Here is a 20,182-nt window from a genome sequence, read left to right as displayed (position 1 = left end):
TGAATGTCATTAATGCATAGTGTATGATTTTGGATGATGGCGATTGGTATTCCTTGCCTAGTATGGATGATTGATCATTTGATTATTTTTGCCTTGGAACTTTCACCTGCTGGGGGAGGGGCGCGCTGCTGAGACAATACAGAGACTCAGAAGATATTGCAGCAGCTCCGTGTCCTGTGTCTTTTATTGACTCTTTTTCTCCCCTAATCAGGTATGATATGAGTAAATCGTAGGGAAAATACACTTTATATAAGTCAAGGCTGTGAAAAATGGCAAGTGTCATTGTTTGAAGTGTATTCATTGTGTATATATCTATGTCTAAAAGTTCGGTTCAAGTTTCCCGCGTCTGTATCACATGTACAACTAGTGAATGCTAAACTGATGGCAGAGACTATGCGGTCATAGAAATGTGAAAGCAGAGTGAATTAATAACATATTGGTGTTTTTGAGAACTAATTTAACAAGTTAAGTTACAGGTGGCAATGCTTAAAGGAAAGGAATCTGTTGGTTCATAAGAGAAAGTGTAATATATGTTTATGCTAATGGTGTGTAAAGAGATAATTAGTTTTGCTGACATGCTATGATTCCTGAGGTAATTTAAGAAGTTTAAAAGAGTTGAAGATATGGTAGACGGCACATATGTCTAAATGTTGAGTATCACATGAGAATATTGTATGTAATATGCAGTACGTATTATTAACATGCATTGAGATTCAAGTTTCTATTGAAATTATTTGTTTAACTTATGGAAACAGTATCTGTTGAGAAGCTATATCTGTGATTAATTCTATATTTTTTTTCTGTATATTGTTTTATCTAAAAGAGATATGTTGTTATACTCTTCACTGATATGAGAATGCAGAAATATTTGCATTAATGTGAGACAATACAGAGACTCAGAAGATATTGCAGCAGCTCCGTGTCCTGTGTCTTTTATTGACTCTTTTTCTCCCCTAATCAGGCGGTTAGGGTACTACACATTGTATTGAATGTTTTTGCAAAAGAGCAGCTGGAATGGCAAACTAAAGTAACTCTGGTCTCTGGAGCTCATTTAAGATCTTTTGGCGCTCTCTACTGGAAGCTCGAAGAATAACACAAATGTAACATGTTTTGTCGTTATGTCGTAACAGTCGTCATATATCTGAAAGGGCGGTGAGTGACTTAGCGTTACTGCCAGCAGAAATCCTAAGGAATATCGTGTAAAGAAGACTTCATTCAGAGTCTTGTCGTTGTATCTGATCGTTTTCAATTTAGTCTTCCGTCGTCGTTGGAAAAAAGGAAGTAACGTTAATTCTCACGGTCTGAATAGCTTTTTAAAGGCGTCGTGAAGAAGAAATATGGGGAATTGCCACACGGTAGGACCAAACGAAGCCCTGGTGGTATCAGGTAACATATCCCTCCGTTTCTCTCAAAGCAGTCCGCTTTCTCGTGTTCTTCTGAAATGTAACTTAGCTAACGTAGAATGTTTATGTAAATCACCATACATGTATTTTATTCTACAGTGTAACGTTAACTGCAATTATAGCTTACTTTCTCAAGCGTTTCGGGGGGAGGTTTCAGCCGAGTAGTGGATGTGGTTTGTGTCGCATGCAGAAACACTCCATCACTCGGCCTGTGTTGTTGTTGTGTCTCGTGCTCCGTCGTTCGACGTGCTTGCGCAATGAAATCGACTTTCTTAAATCCTCTTGGGCTTGAATATTGATCGTTTATATAACGTTAGTTGTTTAGTTTAAACAAACGATTTATGTATTTGTGCTTTTTGACTGCGTACACATGCCGCTGCCACGGCCGTATCTGAATATATAAATCGTCTTAAACCAAATCTATATATCACGTGATCAGATGATCACAACATGATTGTGGGCCTTTGTATGAAGACAATAATAGTCTTCATACAAAGGCGTTTTCACGATGCAGGGTAAAGATAGTCGTGTTTAATAGAAAAGGTGTCAATCAAGACCAGGGGTGCCCAGTCCTGTTCCTGCAACCCTGATCAAACACACCTGAATCATTTAATCAACAGCTTCAGGAGCACTTGATAATTACAGGCAGGTGTGATTGATCCGGTTTGGAACAGGTGGTAGATCTCCAGGAACAGATAGATTTACTACTCATCGTACAATTTCGCATGCTCCTCTTTGTAATAATCGGGATTTGTCTACGTAGTCCAAAGGCTGATTTCTATAATTTTGTCATTACTTGTCTTTCTGGTATGTTGAAGAAAGGTTCCTGGGTTTCATAATATTGTTACATGATTTATCTATTTATTTACTTTTAATGGAGAAAATCAAGCAGGTATGGGATTGTGTGCACGTTTGGGACAAAATAATAGCAAAATATAACATTTCAATACATCAATAGACTACATCAAAATTACCATATTATTGTATGATTTTAATTGTTGGATACAGTCAATACACCTTTAAGCTTGATCTACTTTTATATAGTATATCAAATATACCCAACAGAGTTGTACACTAAACTGTACACTGGCACAAAATTTGCTAGTTCTTTTATTTTAAATTGTCAACTACCATTTTTTTTTTTTCCCAACTGAACAGGTTCCTGCAGGGTTATTTCCTCATTGCTTTACCTGCTTTAACATTGTGTCCGCATTGGTCATGTTTCATGAAATAAAGTCACATGCCAGAAGCACATGCCAGTGGGCTAACTCGCTGTATTTCTCGGGATTGATCTGGCTGCAGTTGTGCAAGTGTTTCAAACAACAGCTGAGGATTGCACACTAATAGCTGATGACATGGTTACTATTCAGGAACCATATGAGGAACTTATCTCAAATACCTAATGGTTAAAGGCCTCAGCTGTTTATATATCATGTTAAACATAGATCAGGAGTCCAAACTGATGCTTAAACTTCAGGAAACATGACATGAATGTTATAACATTGGCAGCTGAATGTAATCAATCTTACATTATCTCCCTGAAGTCCAGGTCACATGTCATGGTTGACCCAACAATATCTATATTTGCACAGACAAGCAGCCTAAATATCTTGGAGAACTGGATGGTCTGTTTTACACTTACCCATCTAATTCCTTGCCTACTGTGGCATTAGTTTGTTCACAACATGAGCAACTGGATGTGCATACTTGGAAAAACTTAAAGCACTGAATAATAAATATTATATTGTATAAAGAAAATGTGCACATGGACTGAATAGTCTTCACTATGTAAATTCAATATACATTCGTTTTTATTTTTCCTAAAGTGATTCAGTCAAGGACAGTAAGTGATTTTCTTTCTGATGTTTGATTTACATTATTGACACAAATGGCAACAACAGCTTGTGTCTCCCACATCCTTACACTCCCCCGCCACCGTAAATATGCAAATTCATTCTCTGCCAGCAGGAGGCGCTTTTAAAGCGGGAGAGATAGAGGTTTCTATGGTAACAGCTTTACAAAGCAGCGCTCCACTCACAAACGCTGCTTTATCAGGCATTACAGGCAATATTAAATGAAAATGACATTGATATGAAAATGCATAAAATAAAAACACCCGTGCCGATTTTTGGTTTTTAAACGTGCAGTGCTCATGTTTATTCAATGAAGTCAAAGCCTTTTGGAAAATCTATTTGTGACGGTCAGTTCTGATATTGTGGTGGCACAAATAAATAAATCTATGGGAAACTCTATATTAGGCTGCTTTAGAGGAATAGTTCACCCAAAAATGGAAATTATGTTGATGTTTTAAACCTGTATGAGATGCCTTCTGTTGTTCAACACAAAATAATATATTTGGAGCAAGTGGCAATTTATATTAAAAAAAAAATCTTGTAAAAAGTCAGTGGGGACCATTCTTTAAAATATATGTTTATATTTTTATGTATTTTATGTTGAGGAGAAAAAAAATTAACAAAGGTTTAGAACAAATTGAGGGTTATTATAAGTTGACAGTATCTTCATTTTTTGGTGATTAGTGGACATCTCGTCAGTAAAGACTGTTCTCTAATTAGCGTAATAACTTCTCTGTGTGAAATCAAGCACCTGATGGAATTTACAGCTGATTAGGCCTGGTTCACACGGGATGATTTTAAAATTGTCGGCCGATTTTCCAAACCTGAGAGACCCCACACACGGCGATTAAAAAAATCACGGGTCTAACAGTTTTGGTCGTTCGGTGTGTGGTGTGCAGCCACACGGCAATATCAACACATCACATCCCCTATTTGAGATCGGAGCGGTCCCGACGTTCTTCAAAAGCAGAGGAGAGCAGTCTTAACACACCACACACGGCAGGAATATTTGATCAGATTATTTTACGATAATCGGAGCATCCTAAGATTGTCGGAAGGGGTGAATCGGGGCTAAAATCGGCCTAATTATCCTGCCATGTGAACCAGCCTTTAGATAACCGACTTTATTGAAAAGAGGCGCATTTATTAGGTTTTTTCCTCATCATTTTTTGACTGATGCGACTTATACTCAGGTGCGACTTATAGTCCGAAAAATACGGTAAAAGTGTACATCCGGGTGTCACCACCGTTATATGGTGAAAGTGGTGAATTACCAATTACTTGTGAAATAGGCTGAAAGTTTTAAAATAGAAAAATATGGTTTGATTAAAAAAAAATACTTTTATTATTTTTATTATGTATTATTTATAAAGAATATTTATTATCCAAGTATCCGCTTTAATGTTAGATTGCCATTCTAGACTGCCACAATGATTGAAAGCATGTTTGAGTTTAAAAGTGAGATTAATGTGGAATGTGTATTTGTGCTAAATATGCGGTGTTTATTTTCTCAGGTGGCTGCTGTGGCTCTGATGAGAAGAGGTATACAGTGGGCGGCTGGGCCTGGGCGTGGTGGCTCATCACCGACATACAGAAGTAAGAATGTTTATTCATCACATTCACTCCTGCTATTGTGTTTACTAGCTCACAAGGTAAACAAACCCTTCTCCCACTGACTGAATGACTCTATTCTCCATTACGGCCATTTTAGAGTCGTGTCACGGCATGCTCATATTTGTCTGGCTAGACTACTTAAACTAGTGAATATAATTTAAGGAACTCCAGAGTGCGCACACACCTGTGCCTGTTGTTTTCTTCCCAACATCTAAAAGACATTGATTGTAACTAAAGTAACTCCATTTACTATACAGAAAAGAAATAGTGTATCTGCTGAAGCCTCTTCTTTTTTAGTGATGGTCTTCAGCTTAACGTGAAACACAAACATTGTCTAATATATCAGTATTAGTATCCCCACCCACTTCATTAAGGGCCTGAGTATCCAAGGTTCGTGTTTGGAAACGTAAACAGAATTAACAACACTTAAGTGTTGACTGAAGTTCAGCTTCAGTCGTTACAAACAGAAGACCATTAATAGTGCAGCATCTGCTGATGAATACATAGTGAATCCAAACATCTGTGGAACTGAATTTATGCATAAATTATATAAAGCTTTTGAGACATTTAACATTTGTTAACGCCGGGTTATAGGAAACCTTGGTTATGCTATTTTGTTTCACAGATTTTCATTCTTTGCGCTAGGTTAGGAAATAACCCTGGTTATACAGGTTTAGTACTGTGAAATGGTAAACCCTTATTCTTACCCTGTGGTACCCTCCTTCTTATTTGCACATTTGCGGTGTCAAGATCACTGATTGCTGTTTAAACAAACTATTCATTTCGTCGTCCATTTTTTGGACCATAACTGTAAGAATAAAATGTTTGTTAAGCACAGTATAAAAAGCATACACTGCGTGTCGTTCAGTATGGGCACTGTTTATTGTGTAGGGTACACAGTGCTTGTAGCTGTTGGAACAGGGGTTCTCAACTCTGGCTCTCAAGATCCATTTTCCTCTTCCAGTTTACCTCCACTATTGGGAGATGAGAGGGTCTGTTTTACTTACTATTGGAGAAAGTGTAATGGTCAACTTGGATTATGTGTGCCTTAATAACCAATCACATTACAGCCTTGATGTCACTGAATTTCAGTCAGAGTTGTGCGACACTCAATCGCCATTTACAGATACCATAGGAATGAATGAGAAATGCCATAAACTGAATCCCACCTGTCACACAAAGTCAGTGACTTCTTGAGAGCCAGAGTTGAGAACCCGTGTTTGAACATTAGTATGACAACAAGTCATATGTATGAAATAAGAGAACAGAACTGTTTATCATTCTGAAGTGTATGATTTATATCAATTTCTTGTTTCCTTCTTTAATCATTATTGAGATAGTTATGCATGTGCAATCTGTAATAACCAGTCTGCCATTTCTCTGATGTTCCTCTCCTGTTCATTTCTTTAAGTGTTTGCTGAGCTATCCTGCCTTTAAGCACTGGACTCACCTGTGTGTGTCTGACCATCTTATCTGTTTCTGGTGTCTCACTGCTGGGGATCATAAGATTATTATTATAAATCAAATCTTTGGAAATACAGATCAGAAGACTTTTATTACACTTCTATTTCTGCACAGCGGAAGGATTTAGTTCTTGAGCAAGAGATGTCTCTGAGAATTACTCCCCACTATTCCCTGGTCACCACCTGATGCTTTCATACCCTACATTAAAAAAAATACTTCACTAACATAGTTAATTTGATTTACCAAAATTGACCACCATCCATTGATAAGAACACGAGCAGTTATTTGGTCATCTGTCAGAGTCATTTTACAACAAATGGATTTGTGAGAAAAGGTGTACTATTGCAGAAATGCAGCAACAACTTTAAATGTCACAGCTAAAATTAAATAGTTTATTTCATACTTTTTATTGTTCGAGTCAATAGGAAGATGAAATAACTATCAATTTCAGCAATTTCTGTTGAGGGATTCAAAGTAAAAAAAGAACTGTAAATATGCATTGTGTGGTTAACAGTGGTAACAACAGTTGTTTAGCTGAGCGCATAGCTTAGAAATAAAGCAAGGCTGGGTTTCATTTCAGTCCAATTAAAAAGGTAGTTGCAAGTTTTGAGGTAGCGTGCAATTGGCATGCTGACTGCAGGGATGTCCATCAGAGCTGTTGTCTGTGAATTTAATGTTAATTTCTCTGCCATAAGCCATCTCCAAAGACGTTTCAGAGAATTTGCCAGTATATCCAACCGGCCTCAAAACCCCAGACCACTTGTAACCACACCAGCCCAGGACCTCCACGTCCAGCATCTTCACCTTTAAGATCGTCTGAGACCAGCCAACCGGACGGCTGCTGCAGCAGTCGGTTTGCATAGCCAAAGATTTTGTGCACAAACTCTCAGAAATTGCTCATGGAAGATTTTTGATGGCATTTTGATGATACCGTGACAAGATCCTAAGGCCCATTATTGTGCCATTCATCCATGACCATCACCTCTTGTTGCAGCATGAAAGTGCACGGCCCCATGTTGCAAGGATCTGAACACAATTCCTGGAAGCTGAAAACATCCCAGTTCTTGCATGGCCAGCATACTCACCATACATGTCACCCATTGAGCATGTATGGTGAGTATGGGATGCTCTGGATTGGCATATACGACAGCTTGTTTCAGTTCCTTCCAATATCCAGCAAATTTGCACAGCCATTGAAGAGGAGTGGACCAACATTCCACAGGCCACAATCAACAACCTGTTGTGCTCACTAACACAGACTTACAGATTTGTGAACAATATTTGAGAGAAATAGGCCTTGGGTGTACATGGAAAAAGTTTTTGATCTTTGAGTTTGGCTCATGAAAAATGTGGCCCAAAAAAAAGTGTTGCTTTCATCATTTTGTTCAGTTTATAGTGATCCTGAATATAGTGTTGGACAATGATGCACCTTTGAATTAAAAAGGTTGAGAACCACTGGTTTAGTGTATGATACCCAGTGTTTCTTTGTTAGCATTTACAAGTCGGCCTAGTGTTTTAAAATCTGTTTTGTAGTTTAGTGTAGTGTAGTGTATTTGTAGTGTATTCCTTAATTAAAATAAATTATCATCTTGATTAGAATATTTAGTCTACATAAAGAATGCTACACGCAATTGACCTACACATTTATATTGTAATGCATTGTAATCTGTTAAAATTATACTAAGATCTATTTCAAAATATAAGAATAATAATTTTTGTGCAGCCTCTTTGTCCAAATCCATCTGTAGCATAAACACCTTATCAGAAATGGAAATCGCTTTGTCATAGATGTGTAGGGGAGTAATCTAGGGTTGTGAATGCCAACAGTTAGTGTGAGGGCAAAGTATAACGGATCTAATTAGACATCCATTCAGAGTCTCTCATGAGATTTCAAAGATAAATGACATGAAAGCTCTCTCCATATGCAGCAGACAGCGGCTTCCTGATGGTCTGGATTCAACTGCAATCAACACCAGCACCCATCCTCCCTAACCTTGAACCCTGACCTCTGTCCTCCCCTTTCAGATATGTTAACACAACTGATAATATTGTGCTGTCCTGCCTTCCCTCCTTCCCACCATCCTCATCCTCTCTCCCCCTCCCCTCCACCCCTCATCTCCCCCACATAGACTCTCTCTGGAGATAATGACCATCCTCTGTCGCTGTGAGAATATCGAAACTTCGGAGGGTGTCCCCTTGGATGTGACAGGGGTCGCTCAGGTAATCACACTGAATGAAAAAGCCAACCAAATGAGACCGAGATCAATTTGAAGTGCTCAGGATGTGAAGGGCGGTGGCCTGGTTCCATTTCCCACGTTACATACATACACATGCTCTCACGCTCCCTTCCACACTTTTGTGTTGGTCTTCCTCTGCAGTGAAGGAGAGCCAGTCATCTCTCACTATCCTTGTCTGGAGTTTGGCTACGCAGCGCTCATGGCTCATGTAAACTGATGGCTCGTGTCAGCTTGTTTTGACTGTTGGGTCTGTAATGGATGAGGAACGTATCAGATGGGCTTTCGGGAATATTGTGGGTTGGGAAATAATCTTTAAGGTTCTGGGAATCTGGATCCAGAGGATGCCATTACAGCCCATGGTCAAAACCTGATTTGTGCCGACCAAATGGTGTGTCTTCGTATTTTCACCCTACAGATTAATTTTGTGTGGTTTACCTTCACATCTTTCTTTAATCCCACCTTCTTTCTTGTTTTCACACCGCTTGACATTCTTCCCGTAGATCATAGCCAACTTTTTTGGTTTGTTTCCCTTTTTTTTTCATTTTCACAGGATAACCCTTGAGATTATGACCCTGCAACCCAAGTGTGAGGATGTAGAGACAGCGGAGGGGGTAGCTATTATTGTCACAGGTGTGGCACAGGTAAATCACCTTACCTCACCTAACCTTAAACTCCAAATGCCACTTTCAGGTTTGCCAGACTGGGTTCAGACCCGACACCCCTTTATCATGCTTTTTTTCTCTCATTTGCTTCCCTCCTTTTCTGGTCCTTGATTTTGACCCCCCTCATGATGCACAGTGCCAATATTAGCATGTTAATCAGACTGAAAGTCACTGATTTGTGCGTGACATGATTATCTGTTGTTCAGTCAATCAAAGACTGAAAAAGATATGTTAAGTAAAACAACAAAACAATTTACAAGAATGGCTCTCTTCCAAAACCCAGTGAGATATCTTTGATGTGTACTGGCTTCTAGGCGGCACCCTATTTGAAATGTAACCCTTATATTGTAAGTGACTATAATCATTAAATGCAACCCAGGATGTTCTTTTTGAGACTCGGAATTATGCATACGCATATTTAGAGAAGCGCCAATACTGAATTTCTCTGCCGATATGCTGATACCAATAGTTTGGTTTTCTGAAGGAAAAAAAATATATAATCCTAGAAGATGCTGTTAACTACACAGGGAACCCTACCAATTGGCACTTTACTTTAATATTAAAGGTTCAAATTAACAACAGAGCTATCATATTTAACTGATATTTCTTTTCAGGTATCACAATTACACTCAAAAAAAATTGAAATGTCTGTTTTCAACTCAATTGCACATGGTCTTCATAAATACCTGTCTTCATGCCAGATTTATTCAAACATACAAATAGAAGTAAAAAAAAAAAAAAAAAAGCTAATTTTTTTTTTTTTTTTATAGCTAACTAATGAACAGTGGATGCTGAGGTAAATGACACAGTGGTGAAATACTGTTCACAATCTGTTTTATTGGCATCTTTCCTCAGTTGAAACACAGTGATTACATTAGACATGATATATTTTGGTAAGCTATACCGTTCTTTCCACATACCTTCTGATGTTCATTCATGTTTATTTTGCACTATAATTTATATACTTTATAAGCCAAAAATGAAATAATTTGCTTTTATCGGCAGATACAGATTATTGGCCAATACATCGGTGCATCTCTGTATTACTACATGCTAGGTTTAAGAACAGAGCCAGTATGTTTACACTATGCCATTGTAGTGTAGATGTTATACATTTTGATAATTGTTTTCTTTTTTTAACCATGTAAAAGCTTTTCTCTAGCAGCCAAAAGGAAATCTGGATGAAATTATATGCCAGTTTCTTTTTTTCTTTGATGTCTTTACATTGACAGTTTTGTCAGCATGTCAAAACTTGCTGTTTATCAGAACTCGCATGTTTACTCTCATGAACATTTCTCTGCACTTTTGAAAACCCAGCTTCAGTGTAGTGCTAATTACAATTGAGCATATTGCATTACCTGTATTTTAAGATTATTTCAGTTCCCGAAGCCTGTTCTTTTTTTCAACCGTTTTTTTTTTCCCTACTGTGAATACTAGTCTGGTGTGAACAATGAGAGCATTTTAAAACAAAGAGGCAGTCCAGCCATTACATGGCATTTTTCTCTGTTAGTAACGTGATTGGATGAGAAACTTAAACAAGACATTCCACAATTTGGTGTCAATAGAGACTTGAGCTCAATGTCTCTTCATAGAGAGACTATGTGATTGCATTTGACCGTTGTATCAAAACAGCAATGGTTATTCAATAAGATTGAGTCTGTAATACACTGCTTTGCCCTGCATGTAATACCTAGGGGTGTAATTTGGGTGTTTCATTAAAGGGGGGGTGAAATGCTATTTCATGCATACTGAGTTTTTTTACACTGTTAAAGAGTTGGATTCCCATGCTAAACATGGACAAAGTTTCAAAAATTAAGTTGTACGTTTGAAGGAGTATTTTTGTTCCCAAAATACTCCTTCCGGTTTGTCACAAGTTTCGGAAAGTTTTTTTCGAGTATGGCTCTTTGTGACGTAGATGGAGCGGAAATTTCCTTATAAGGGCACTTCTGCCGGAAGAGCGCGCACTCCCGTATAGCAGAGCACTGAGAGGCTGAGCACAGACATTCACTGATCAGAGCGAGAGCATCGCGAAATGTCACAAAAGGAGTGTGTTTTTGGTTGCCAGGGCAAGACAACCCTGCACAGATTACCAAAAAAAAAAAAAACAGCATTAAGGGACCAGTGGATGGAGTTTATTTTTACAGAGCATCAACGGAGTTGTGCAAGTGTTTGTGTTTGTTCCCTGCATTTCGAAGATGCTTGTTTTACAAACAAGGCCCAGTTTGACGACGGATTTGCGTATCGTTTATTTCTTAAGGAGGATGCAATCCCAACGAAAAAGGGTCACGATCGTGTGTTGGAACCACAGGCGGTGAGTAAAACTGCTTAAAATATCTCTGCCTCCTTGTTAGTGCGTCCGCCTCCCATCGGAGACCCGGGTTCGAGCCCCGCTTGGAGCGAGTTGTTGCTGCTGCTGCTCTCATTCAGTTTCAACCTCGGGATCTGATTCTGGATCATAAATAAACGGCTGAATCTGACTGTAAGCCATGGTTTGTTTTGGATAATGGTTTTTCCCTCACGTAAAGTCACAGCTTCCAAACGCTCTCAACACAAAAGCCTACTGCCGCTCGTGATTCTTTAGCTCCGCCCACACGTCACGCCTCCAGCCGGTCGTGTTTTTCCGGGAAAAATCGGTACAGACTATCTTTCTCTTATGAATATAATAAAACTAAAGACTTTTTGGAGTTATGAAGGATGCAGTACTACTCTGTAGGTACTCAAGATTAACAGGATATTGAGTGAAAACGAGCATTTCACCACCCCTTTAATATATTCCATTTTTATTTTCTTAGTCAGCAATGCAATATTTGCTGAAACCTTAAAACATACCACAATAACATTGTGATTTGACAATTCTGTAGTTCCAATGGGAAATCCACATAAAAAAAAAATACTGAATACTAAAATAATAAAAAATGCAATAAAAGTTGCACAGGAGTCCATCTGTCATCTAATGACAGGTCATCATTGGTTTTTGCAATGAGATACGCATTGACAACAGTCAAGAAAGTATTTTATTCTTCTGAAATGTGCACTTATAGTATCCCCATTTTGATTTTTTTATGCATTTTATCATATTTGTTAGTTTCTCATGTTTGTTGCATCAATCATATCCATGTATTATTACATCCTTAGTCAACCTACCAGATTTCATAGCAACTGTGAGATGTCTGTCTTGTGTGGTTTGTAATTGGAGCCTTGCAACTTTTTTAACTAGCGGAGTCCGACCCACTTATCTGTTTGTCTGCAATATCCTCCTCCTTGAGTCGCTTTTCTATTATAAATCAATCCTCATACCCCATTCCTCATATTTACCCGCAGACCAAAGATATATACCCAGATAATACTTAAACTTTGGGTTGTTGTTTTTTTTTCTTTCAAAGTTCAAAATTGCATTTTCTTAACAATGTGGAAAACTTGAAGAGAAAGTTTTCTTTAATCCTAGAACACATTTTTAGTCTTGCCCTACTTTCGTTTTTACTCTCTTGCACGATTCCTCCCTTTGAGTCTATGCTGTGGTTTCCCATGAGCGCAACATGTGAAAGATTCTTTTTGTTTTAGTTCAGTGCAAAATGTTGCCTAAGTGCATGCAGCCTCCATTTGAATGCTTGTTAAAGCATGGCTCCCCCTGCAGATTGAATGCTACAACACTTCATTGTTATTGATATTTTGTTATTTACATATCTGTCCTAAATGACTGCAGATTCTGAAATAGCTCACTTAGACTCATATTCGTCATATTCACGTTTGGCCTATCAAGTTCTGTTCACACCAACACAAGTGTTCAGCTGAGAAATATGCTCGGATTTTCGCATGCCATTTATCTGTTCAGACCAATTGTTTCAAAGTTAAAAAAAAACACCTGGTCACTCAGTGGTTACTGGTTACCAGGATGACACAGTGGTTACTGATGACACAAAACCAAGATGCACCAGATACAAGAGCACAATGATGAGAGTCATTTTCCAGATTCTTCATCTGCTATTTAATGTCATTTAGCAAAATACTCTGTTCGTGAGCACCACCAGTCATGGTTTTGTTTAACAGAGCAGCTCTGGGCATGTGACCAAAAGTACAAATTTTATTGGTTGGCCAGTTTTCTTCGCAGTGCAACTAAAAATGTTAAAATGTTATGTGAATATTTTCAGATACATCAAATGTTTTGCTCTGAATGTTAATCTTGGTGTGAACAGGCCTTCATACTGATTACTGATTAAAAATGTAATATCTGTATTTCTATTTGAAAATGTGGATCCAGACCTGGAACATTTATCTACGGCGTCAGCGATACTGACCAGCCATTACCAGATACCATTCACAGGGCATTGCTCCTGTAATATGGAGTCTTTTGAGATTCATTCTGCATCTAATGTTTTCCCCCTTCCACATTTGTGGCATCATGCTGCTGTGTATTGCATTGCTTGTGATAACTGTTTGATGACTGCTCGACTATGGGAAGGATGCACCCTCCTGTTAGAGTTGGTCGAAATTCACCTTTGACACTGCACTGAACTCAGCTCTCATCATAATCATGTACTGCTGCATTAACCAGGCCACATGCAGTTTTTGATTTCATATTCTAAATGGGAAGCTGCTTGTAGTTCATTAGAGAGAATCTTAAACCCACAAAAACTCACGCTTCTCTTTGTGATGCATCACTTCATTCTCCCTCCTCTTCATAGATTGTTTTTATTTGCACATTGATTGCATTGGAAATGTCTTGCAGTTAATCCTGGTATTATATTATTTTTATTTATTTTACTTTATTTTGCAAGCAGACATGAACAATTTTGAGTTTGTTAAAGCTGTTTTCTCCCATCAGGCTTGGTTTTACCACCCTTTACACTAATTGTACGCTCCATAACTCATACTAATGCTGAGTGGTAAAGATAAAAATATGTCTCTATATTCGTAGCTTTTTATTAATGCTTTTTTTATTATTATTATAGGTTTTGCAAGACCAGGATAGCAAAACGTAATCAAAAACTTAAATAGCAAATAAAAAGTCATAGCAATATTCACAATATTGCTTTTATTAATTTTACATTTATGTAAATCAATGAATCACATATATATATATTTATATATCACCCAGCCATTCATTCTGCTTGAATGTACTGAGACATTTGGACTTCTTAAATATTTTATTTCATATTGTGTTTATCAACACCATAAACCGATTTTTTTTTTTTTTTTTATTAAAATACTGATTTGCAAGCTTCTGAATGTGAATTCATAGTTGCATGAATACTGACTGAAGCATGTCCCTCAACCACAAACTCAGTTATACCCAACATTACAACATCCAGCAGATTTGGTTGTGCCTCATGTCTGTCTCTCAAACCTGGAAAATATTCTTTTACATACTTCAAACTGTAAATTTTGATCAAATATTATGTACAAGAAAACTGTTAAGATGCTAGAAGATTCTTAGTGTGTTTTTGCTATATTATAGCTATTAATAATGTTAATAACTGTGTACAGTAACACATCAGCTGACTGTTCTACTGTCTGTGTTGAGTGCAATGGCATGCTGTGATTCAGTTCATGTCATGGTCCATGACTATATGTTCTGCTACCAGGTGAAGGTCATGACTGACAAAGAGCTGCTGGGTTATGCCTGTGAACAGTTCCTGGGCAAAACCGTGGCAGAGATTAAAAGTGTCATTCTGCAGACGCTGGAAGGTCATCTGCGCTCTATTCTAGGTGAGTGATGCTGGACACTTGTGTATGTCTTCAATAGTGTGCTCTTAACTTCACTGTGAGTTCAGACAGTGTGCACAGGTAGTGTAAGTTCTTGCCAGATAAGCAACATGACCAGCAGCCACTCTTATCAACAGATCAGTCCAGGTTTGGGACATTATTTGGTTAAAAGTTATTATGCTCTTTAATTATTATGCTTTATTATGTAATTATTAATAATTAATAATTATTTAATTATTATGCTTTATTATTATCATTATTATGCTCTCTCAGTGCATTTAGAAAATGCATACATCCTTTATAATGGCAAACTTTGAACTGTTTCCTGGAGGACGAATGAGGGGCAGGAAAACAAGGGAACGTCATGTCGTATACATCCTACTAACCTGATTGTGTTTACAGGGACTCTGACGGTGGAGCAGATCTACCAGGATAGGGATCAGTTTGCCAAGCTGGTGAGGGAGGTGGCAGCACCCGATGTGGGCAGGATGGGCATCGAGATCCTAAGCTTTACTATTAAGGTGTGCTTACATTGGTACATGGATAAACATGGAAAGAGTTTCTGTTTTACTTTGCTTTTTAAATTTTTGTTTTCAACAATCAATTGTTTTCTTTCAAAACCATTGCAGTTGTCAGGGTGAAAATGTTATCTGTTTTCTCCCATCAGGATGTCTATGATAAGGTGGAATATTTGAGTTCTTTGGGGAAATCCCAGACTGCTGCTGTTCAGAGAGATGCTGACATCGGCGTGGCTGAAGCAGAGAGAGATGCTGGGATCAGGGTGAGCTGAACAAATAAAGGAGTCACTTTTCACGACAGTAGTACAAAATAGCTCTTGGAAATATGTGGTTTAAAAAAAAAAAACTTTAGAGATAAATGATCATTGGAAAATATTGATCATCAGGATGTCAAAATATTTCACATAATAATTCAGATCAGAATCATTTTGGACATAACAGATTAAATAAAAACCTATCTTGAAAAAGTAAAGGCTTGCATTGTTAAAAACGATTTCTATACAAAATAAATGTTGTTCTTTTGAAGTTTGTATTCATCCTGTAAAAATGCATCACGGTTTCCACTAAAATATTAAGCTTTTTTAATAATAATAAATGTTTCTTGAGCACCAAACCATCATGTTAGAACGATAAAGTGACAATGAAGACTGCAGTAAAGACTGCTGAAAATTCAGCTTTGCTATCAGCAATAAATAACATTTTAAATTTATATTACAATAGAAAACACTCATTTTAAATTGTAATAATATTTTACAGTATTAATGTTTTGCTGATATTTTTAACAAATAAATACAGATAAATAAGAGACTTCTTTCAAAAACATTCATCTTACAACCCCAAATGTTTAAACAATAGTGTACTGTATATATGTAACAACAGCTGTCTAGTTTAAAGGAAAACTCTACTTTTTTTTTTTTAAATAGCCTCATTTTCCATCTCCCCTAGAGTTACCAATTTTCAAACAATTCAGCCAATCTCTGGGTCTGGCAGTAGCACTTTTAGTTTAGCTTAGCACAGATCATTGAATCTGATTAGACCATTAGCATCTTACTCAAAAATGACCAAAGAGTTTTGGTATTTTAAAATCGCGACTTTTCATTATCTGTAGGTCTTAGTACACGATGTAACTACAGAAGAGTCAAGTTTAATGGGAAATACATAGATTTTTTTAATTTTTAAGCAAGATGCTAACGGTCTAATAAGATTCAATGATCTGTGCTAAGCTAAGCTAAAAGTGCTACCGCCAGACCCGGAGATCGGCTGAATCGATTCGAAAACGGTAAAACTCAACTGTTTAATTCTAGATGAGATGGAAAATTAGCCTTTTTGTTTTTTAAGTAGTGTTCCTTTAAGACCAAATGTTGATTTATAAAAAAACTTATCATTTAGACATTGATCTTTTGTTAGTTTTGTCTGCTTTTATCGTCCTCATTTTTAAGTCATTTTGTATGAAAGCATCTTCTAAATTAGTAAAATGTAAAGAGTTTTTACTACAGTACATTCCTTACTCCCTTGTTTTAGGAAGCAGAATGTAAGAAGGAGATGATGGATGTGAAATTCCAAGCCGATACAAGAATGGCAGACTCAAAGAGAGAGCTGGAGATGCAGAAGGCTGCCTTCAATCAAGAAGTTAACACAAAGGTAGAGCTGATCATTCCTCTGGTTATTTTAATACTGCAGATGCACTGCTTAATCAAATGTGTGACACAACAAATATAATCGTTTTTTCCTTTCACCTCTCTCAGAAAGCTGAGGCTCAGTTAGCCTATGAACTGCAGGCAGCCAAGGAGCAGCAGAAGATCAGACTGGAGGAGATTGAAATCGAAGTGGTTCAAAGGAAAAAGCAGATCACTATTGAGGAAAAGGAGATCCTGAGGACAGAAAAAGAGCTGATCGCCACCGTGAGGAGACCAGCGGAGGCTGAAGCCTACAAGATGCAACAGCTCGCAGAGGCACAGAAGTGAGTGACACGAGTTAGAGAGTTGTATATGTACAATTGGTATGTTATAGTTTAAGGGAGCCAGATAACAGGCCTCATGAACTCGTGCTGCATTCTGCACCTCTCTGTCAGGATGAAGAAGGTGTTGATGGCACAGGCTGAATCGGAGAAGATCAAGCGTATTGGAGAAGCAGAGGCCGGCTCCATTGAGGCTGTGGGTAAAGCTGAAGCAGAGAAGATGAGGCTCAAAGCTGAGGCCTATCAGCAGTACGGAGAGTCTGCAAAGATTGCCCTCGTCCTTGAGGCTCTGCCAAAGGTATGTAGACATTTTTTCTCTATCTCTCTTCAAATCTTTAAGAGTGATCAGACTTCTCCAGTAGTTAAACTGTTAACTACAAGTTGTTTTTTGTGTTTTTTTAAAGATAATGCGCTGAAAAATAAAGCCGAATGTGTTTTTGTTGCGTTTTTGTTGCATCACAGATTGCTAGACATGTGGCAGCACCCTTGAGCCGTACCAATGAGATTGTGATCCTGAGCGGCGACGGTGGCCGTGTCACTGGGGAAGTGAATCGTCTTTTGGCTGAACTCCCTGTTTCTGTAAACGCCCTCACAGGGGTGGATCTGTCCAAGGTCAATACATTGCATATCAACTGCTGTTCGGACATTAATGAAGGCTGCATTCATTAGGTCAAAAACATAAGTGAAAATAATCCTGTAAATAAATGTGTTGTTTCTCTACAGATCCCTTTGCTTCAGGGGATGATGACCAATCGTCAAGCTTGAAGACGCTCCTTCCACTCTGCTGCCTTTCTGACACTCCCACATTAATTGCCTTAAAAAGACACAAGTGAAATGAAAGCTATTTTATTTTTACAGAAACTAGGCTTTTTTTTTTTTTTGACCCCTGGTGCCTTACCTCTTCAGGACCAGATTCTCTGCATGTGTTCTTGTATTGTCACTTATATCCTTTTTTTTTGTCTGTTCGTTCAAACGACATTAACCAATTTTAGTTATATTGTTAATCACAGAACGGTTTCATAAATTTCGGTGGGCAGCTGCAGATCTATGTGTATGTAGTGATTTAGAAGATAAGGATGTTTTTCCATTTTAATGAGTAGCCAAGGTTGTATTCACAGTTATATTTATGCATTGGATGAAGGTATAAAGAAGCATAGTGTAGAAGAGCCATTAGGTTTGTTACAGCATGTTGAGTGGATTGAACAGCTTTTAAAATCGTGAAGACATTGCTGTTCAGGTCAAATAGTGACACGGGAAAGAGGAGGGCTGACTTTTAGTTTATCCACATTTAGATATAGGTTCATTTGTAAACCTCTTTTTGTACAGTTCAAACGTGAATCACTAATAATTTAATATTGTTTTATAGTGGGATGAAAACAATCATCAGATTTGTTACTTTTTAAAACTTTGCTTTTAGGGTTGTAGGTCAAATCACACTGTGCAGTCAATCATGAGAAACTACGCCATGTGATTCATAATCGTATCTCTGTGTTTATTCTTTGAGAATGTCTTGCTTATTTTTGGAAGATGATTAATGTGAACCAAGATTCCAAGAAAAGGCCAAAATATGCTGAATTATCAGGATTTAGAAGAGTATATCTATTTTTAATTGCAGAAAGCCTCAGATAATTTACCTCACGCAATGTTTATGCAGATGCTAAAGCTTTGGTCCTCTTCCATTAGCTGCAAGTAATATATTAAGACTGCAGTGAAACTAGACTACTGTTAAATCCAGAGGTTTGGAGATTATTTATATACGCTGCGCATTTGAAGTTGAACATCTACAATGTCCATAGTTTTCCTTGAAGACACTATGCCTTAAGGAGTTTTCCCCATATTGAATCATTTCATTTTTTTTTTTTATTCGGTGATGCATTTTGATTATGTCAGGACTTCTTCTTCTCTTTTATGTTTTAACTGCAATGCTTAAAATAATGACACACATTGTTTATTCCTTAAAAAGTACTAGTTATCAACATCCAGATAATGTGAGAGCTCTGTCAGGTATATGTGAAATTTAACTCCGCTTTAGCTATTTGTATTTAATTTTTTTCCATTGATAGTTACTATACTTTAGTGTTTTGTTTTCTTCTGATTTCCAGTTTGCCATTATGTCATGAATAATGCAAATCAGTTTGCCAAACATTAGGTCAAACACAATATCCACATTTATTTTACATTGCTGCTGAATCATAAATGATCCGGTCTTTTGTTCATAATCAGATGCCAAATATAAAGGTTTTTACAGGACACTTTGGCAAAAATATTTGTGAAAAAAAAAGATCTGTTTGTCAGAAACAAGTTCATTAAAATTGATGTTCAATTTTCGTTCTTCAAAATGAAGTGTGTTTGTTATGACATGAATATATCTTTCAACTGGGAAAAGGGAACTGTGGAACAATGTAGCTATTGTTTATAAGATGTTGCACACATCTAAAATCAACTTAAGGCTTTTAAAACTTTTCTATGCTTAATCTAAACCAACGAGAGCTGGTGTTTCTGAGCAGGTGTGTTTGGTCCAGATTTGTCATGTTTCCTCCACTAACAATAACATACTGACAGTGTGTTATATAACAATGCATTTGGTTAATGCCAATATCGTCTTGTAGAATGAATATATAGATTACAAGTTATGTATCCAATAAGAAAGCTGTTTCTGATCACAGTCAATAAATTCCTCCTTGATTAATTTGTCCTTTTCCCGTGTGAATTATTTGCTGTTTTACTCTAGATGGATACACGGTCTACAGTTATTTTGCTTCTGTAATTTA

At 37.4% G+C, this 20,182-nt stretch overlaps 1 protein-coding gene across 1 annotated transcript; it reads left to right on the top strand.

Moving 5' to 3' along the window:
* The first annotated feature begins 1,110 nt into the window (after positions 1 to 1,110).
* Positions 1,111 to 20,102, top strand: LOC113078520 (flotillin-2a-like). The gene is made up of 11 exons (XM_026250821.1): positions 1,111 to 1,386; positions 4,771 to 4,852; positions 9,122 to 9,212; positions 14,816 to 14,939; positions 15,339 to 15,457; positions 15,604 to 15,717; positions 16,976 to 17,095; positions 17,200 to 17,414; positions 17,526 to 17,709; positions 17,874 to 18,023; positions 18,135 to 20,102. The coding sequence occupies exons 1-11, from the start codon at positions 1,338 to 1,340 to the stop codon at positions 18,174 to 18,176; spliced, it is 1,290 nt and encodes a 429-aa protein (XP_026106606.1). The 5' UTR covers positions 1,111 to 1,337; the 3' UTR covers positions 18,177 to 20,102.
* Positions 20,103 to 20,182: the final 80 nt, after the last annotated feature.

The sequence above is a fragment of the Carassius auratus genome, chromosome 5 (assembly GCF_003368295.1).
Source record: "Carassius auratus strain Wakin chromosome 5, ASM336829v1, whole genome shotgun sequence".
Lineage (NCBI taxonomy): Eukaryota > Metazoa > Chordata > Actinopteri > Cypriniformes > Cyprinidae > Carassius > Carassius auratus.
This window is presented reverse-complemented; position numbering and strand designations above follow the sequence as displayed.

Coding starts and splice junctions, on each gene's coding strand:
- LOC113078520 (XM_026250821.1), top strand. CDS start 1,338: ATGGGGAATTGCCACACGGTAGGACCAAACGAAGCCCTGGTGGTATCA. Junction 17,415..17,525: donor CAGCTCGCAGAGGCACAGAA/GTGAGTGACACG, acceptor CCTCTCTGTCAG/GATGAAGAAGGTGTTGATGG. Junction 18,024..18,134: donor CAGGGGTGGATCTGTCCAAG/GTCAATACATTG, acceptor GTTTCTCTACAG/ATCCCTTTGCTTCAGGGGAT.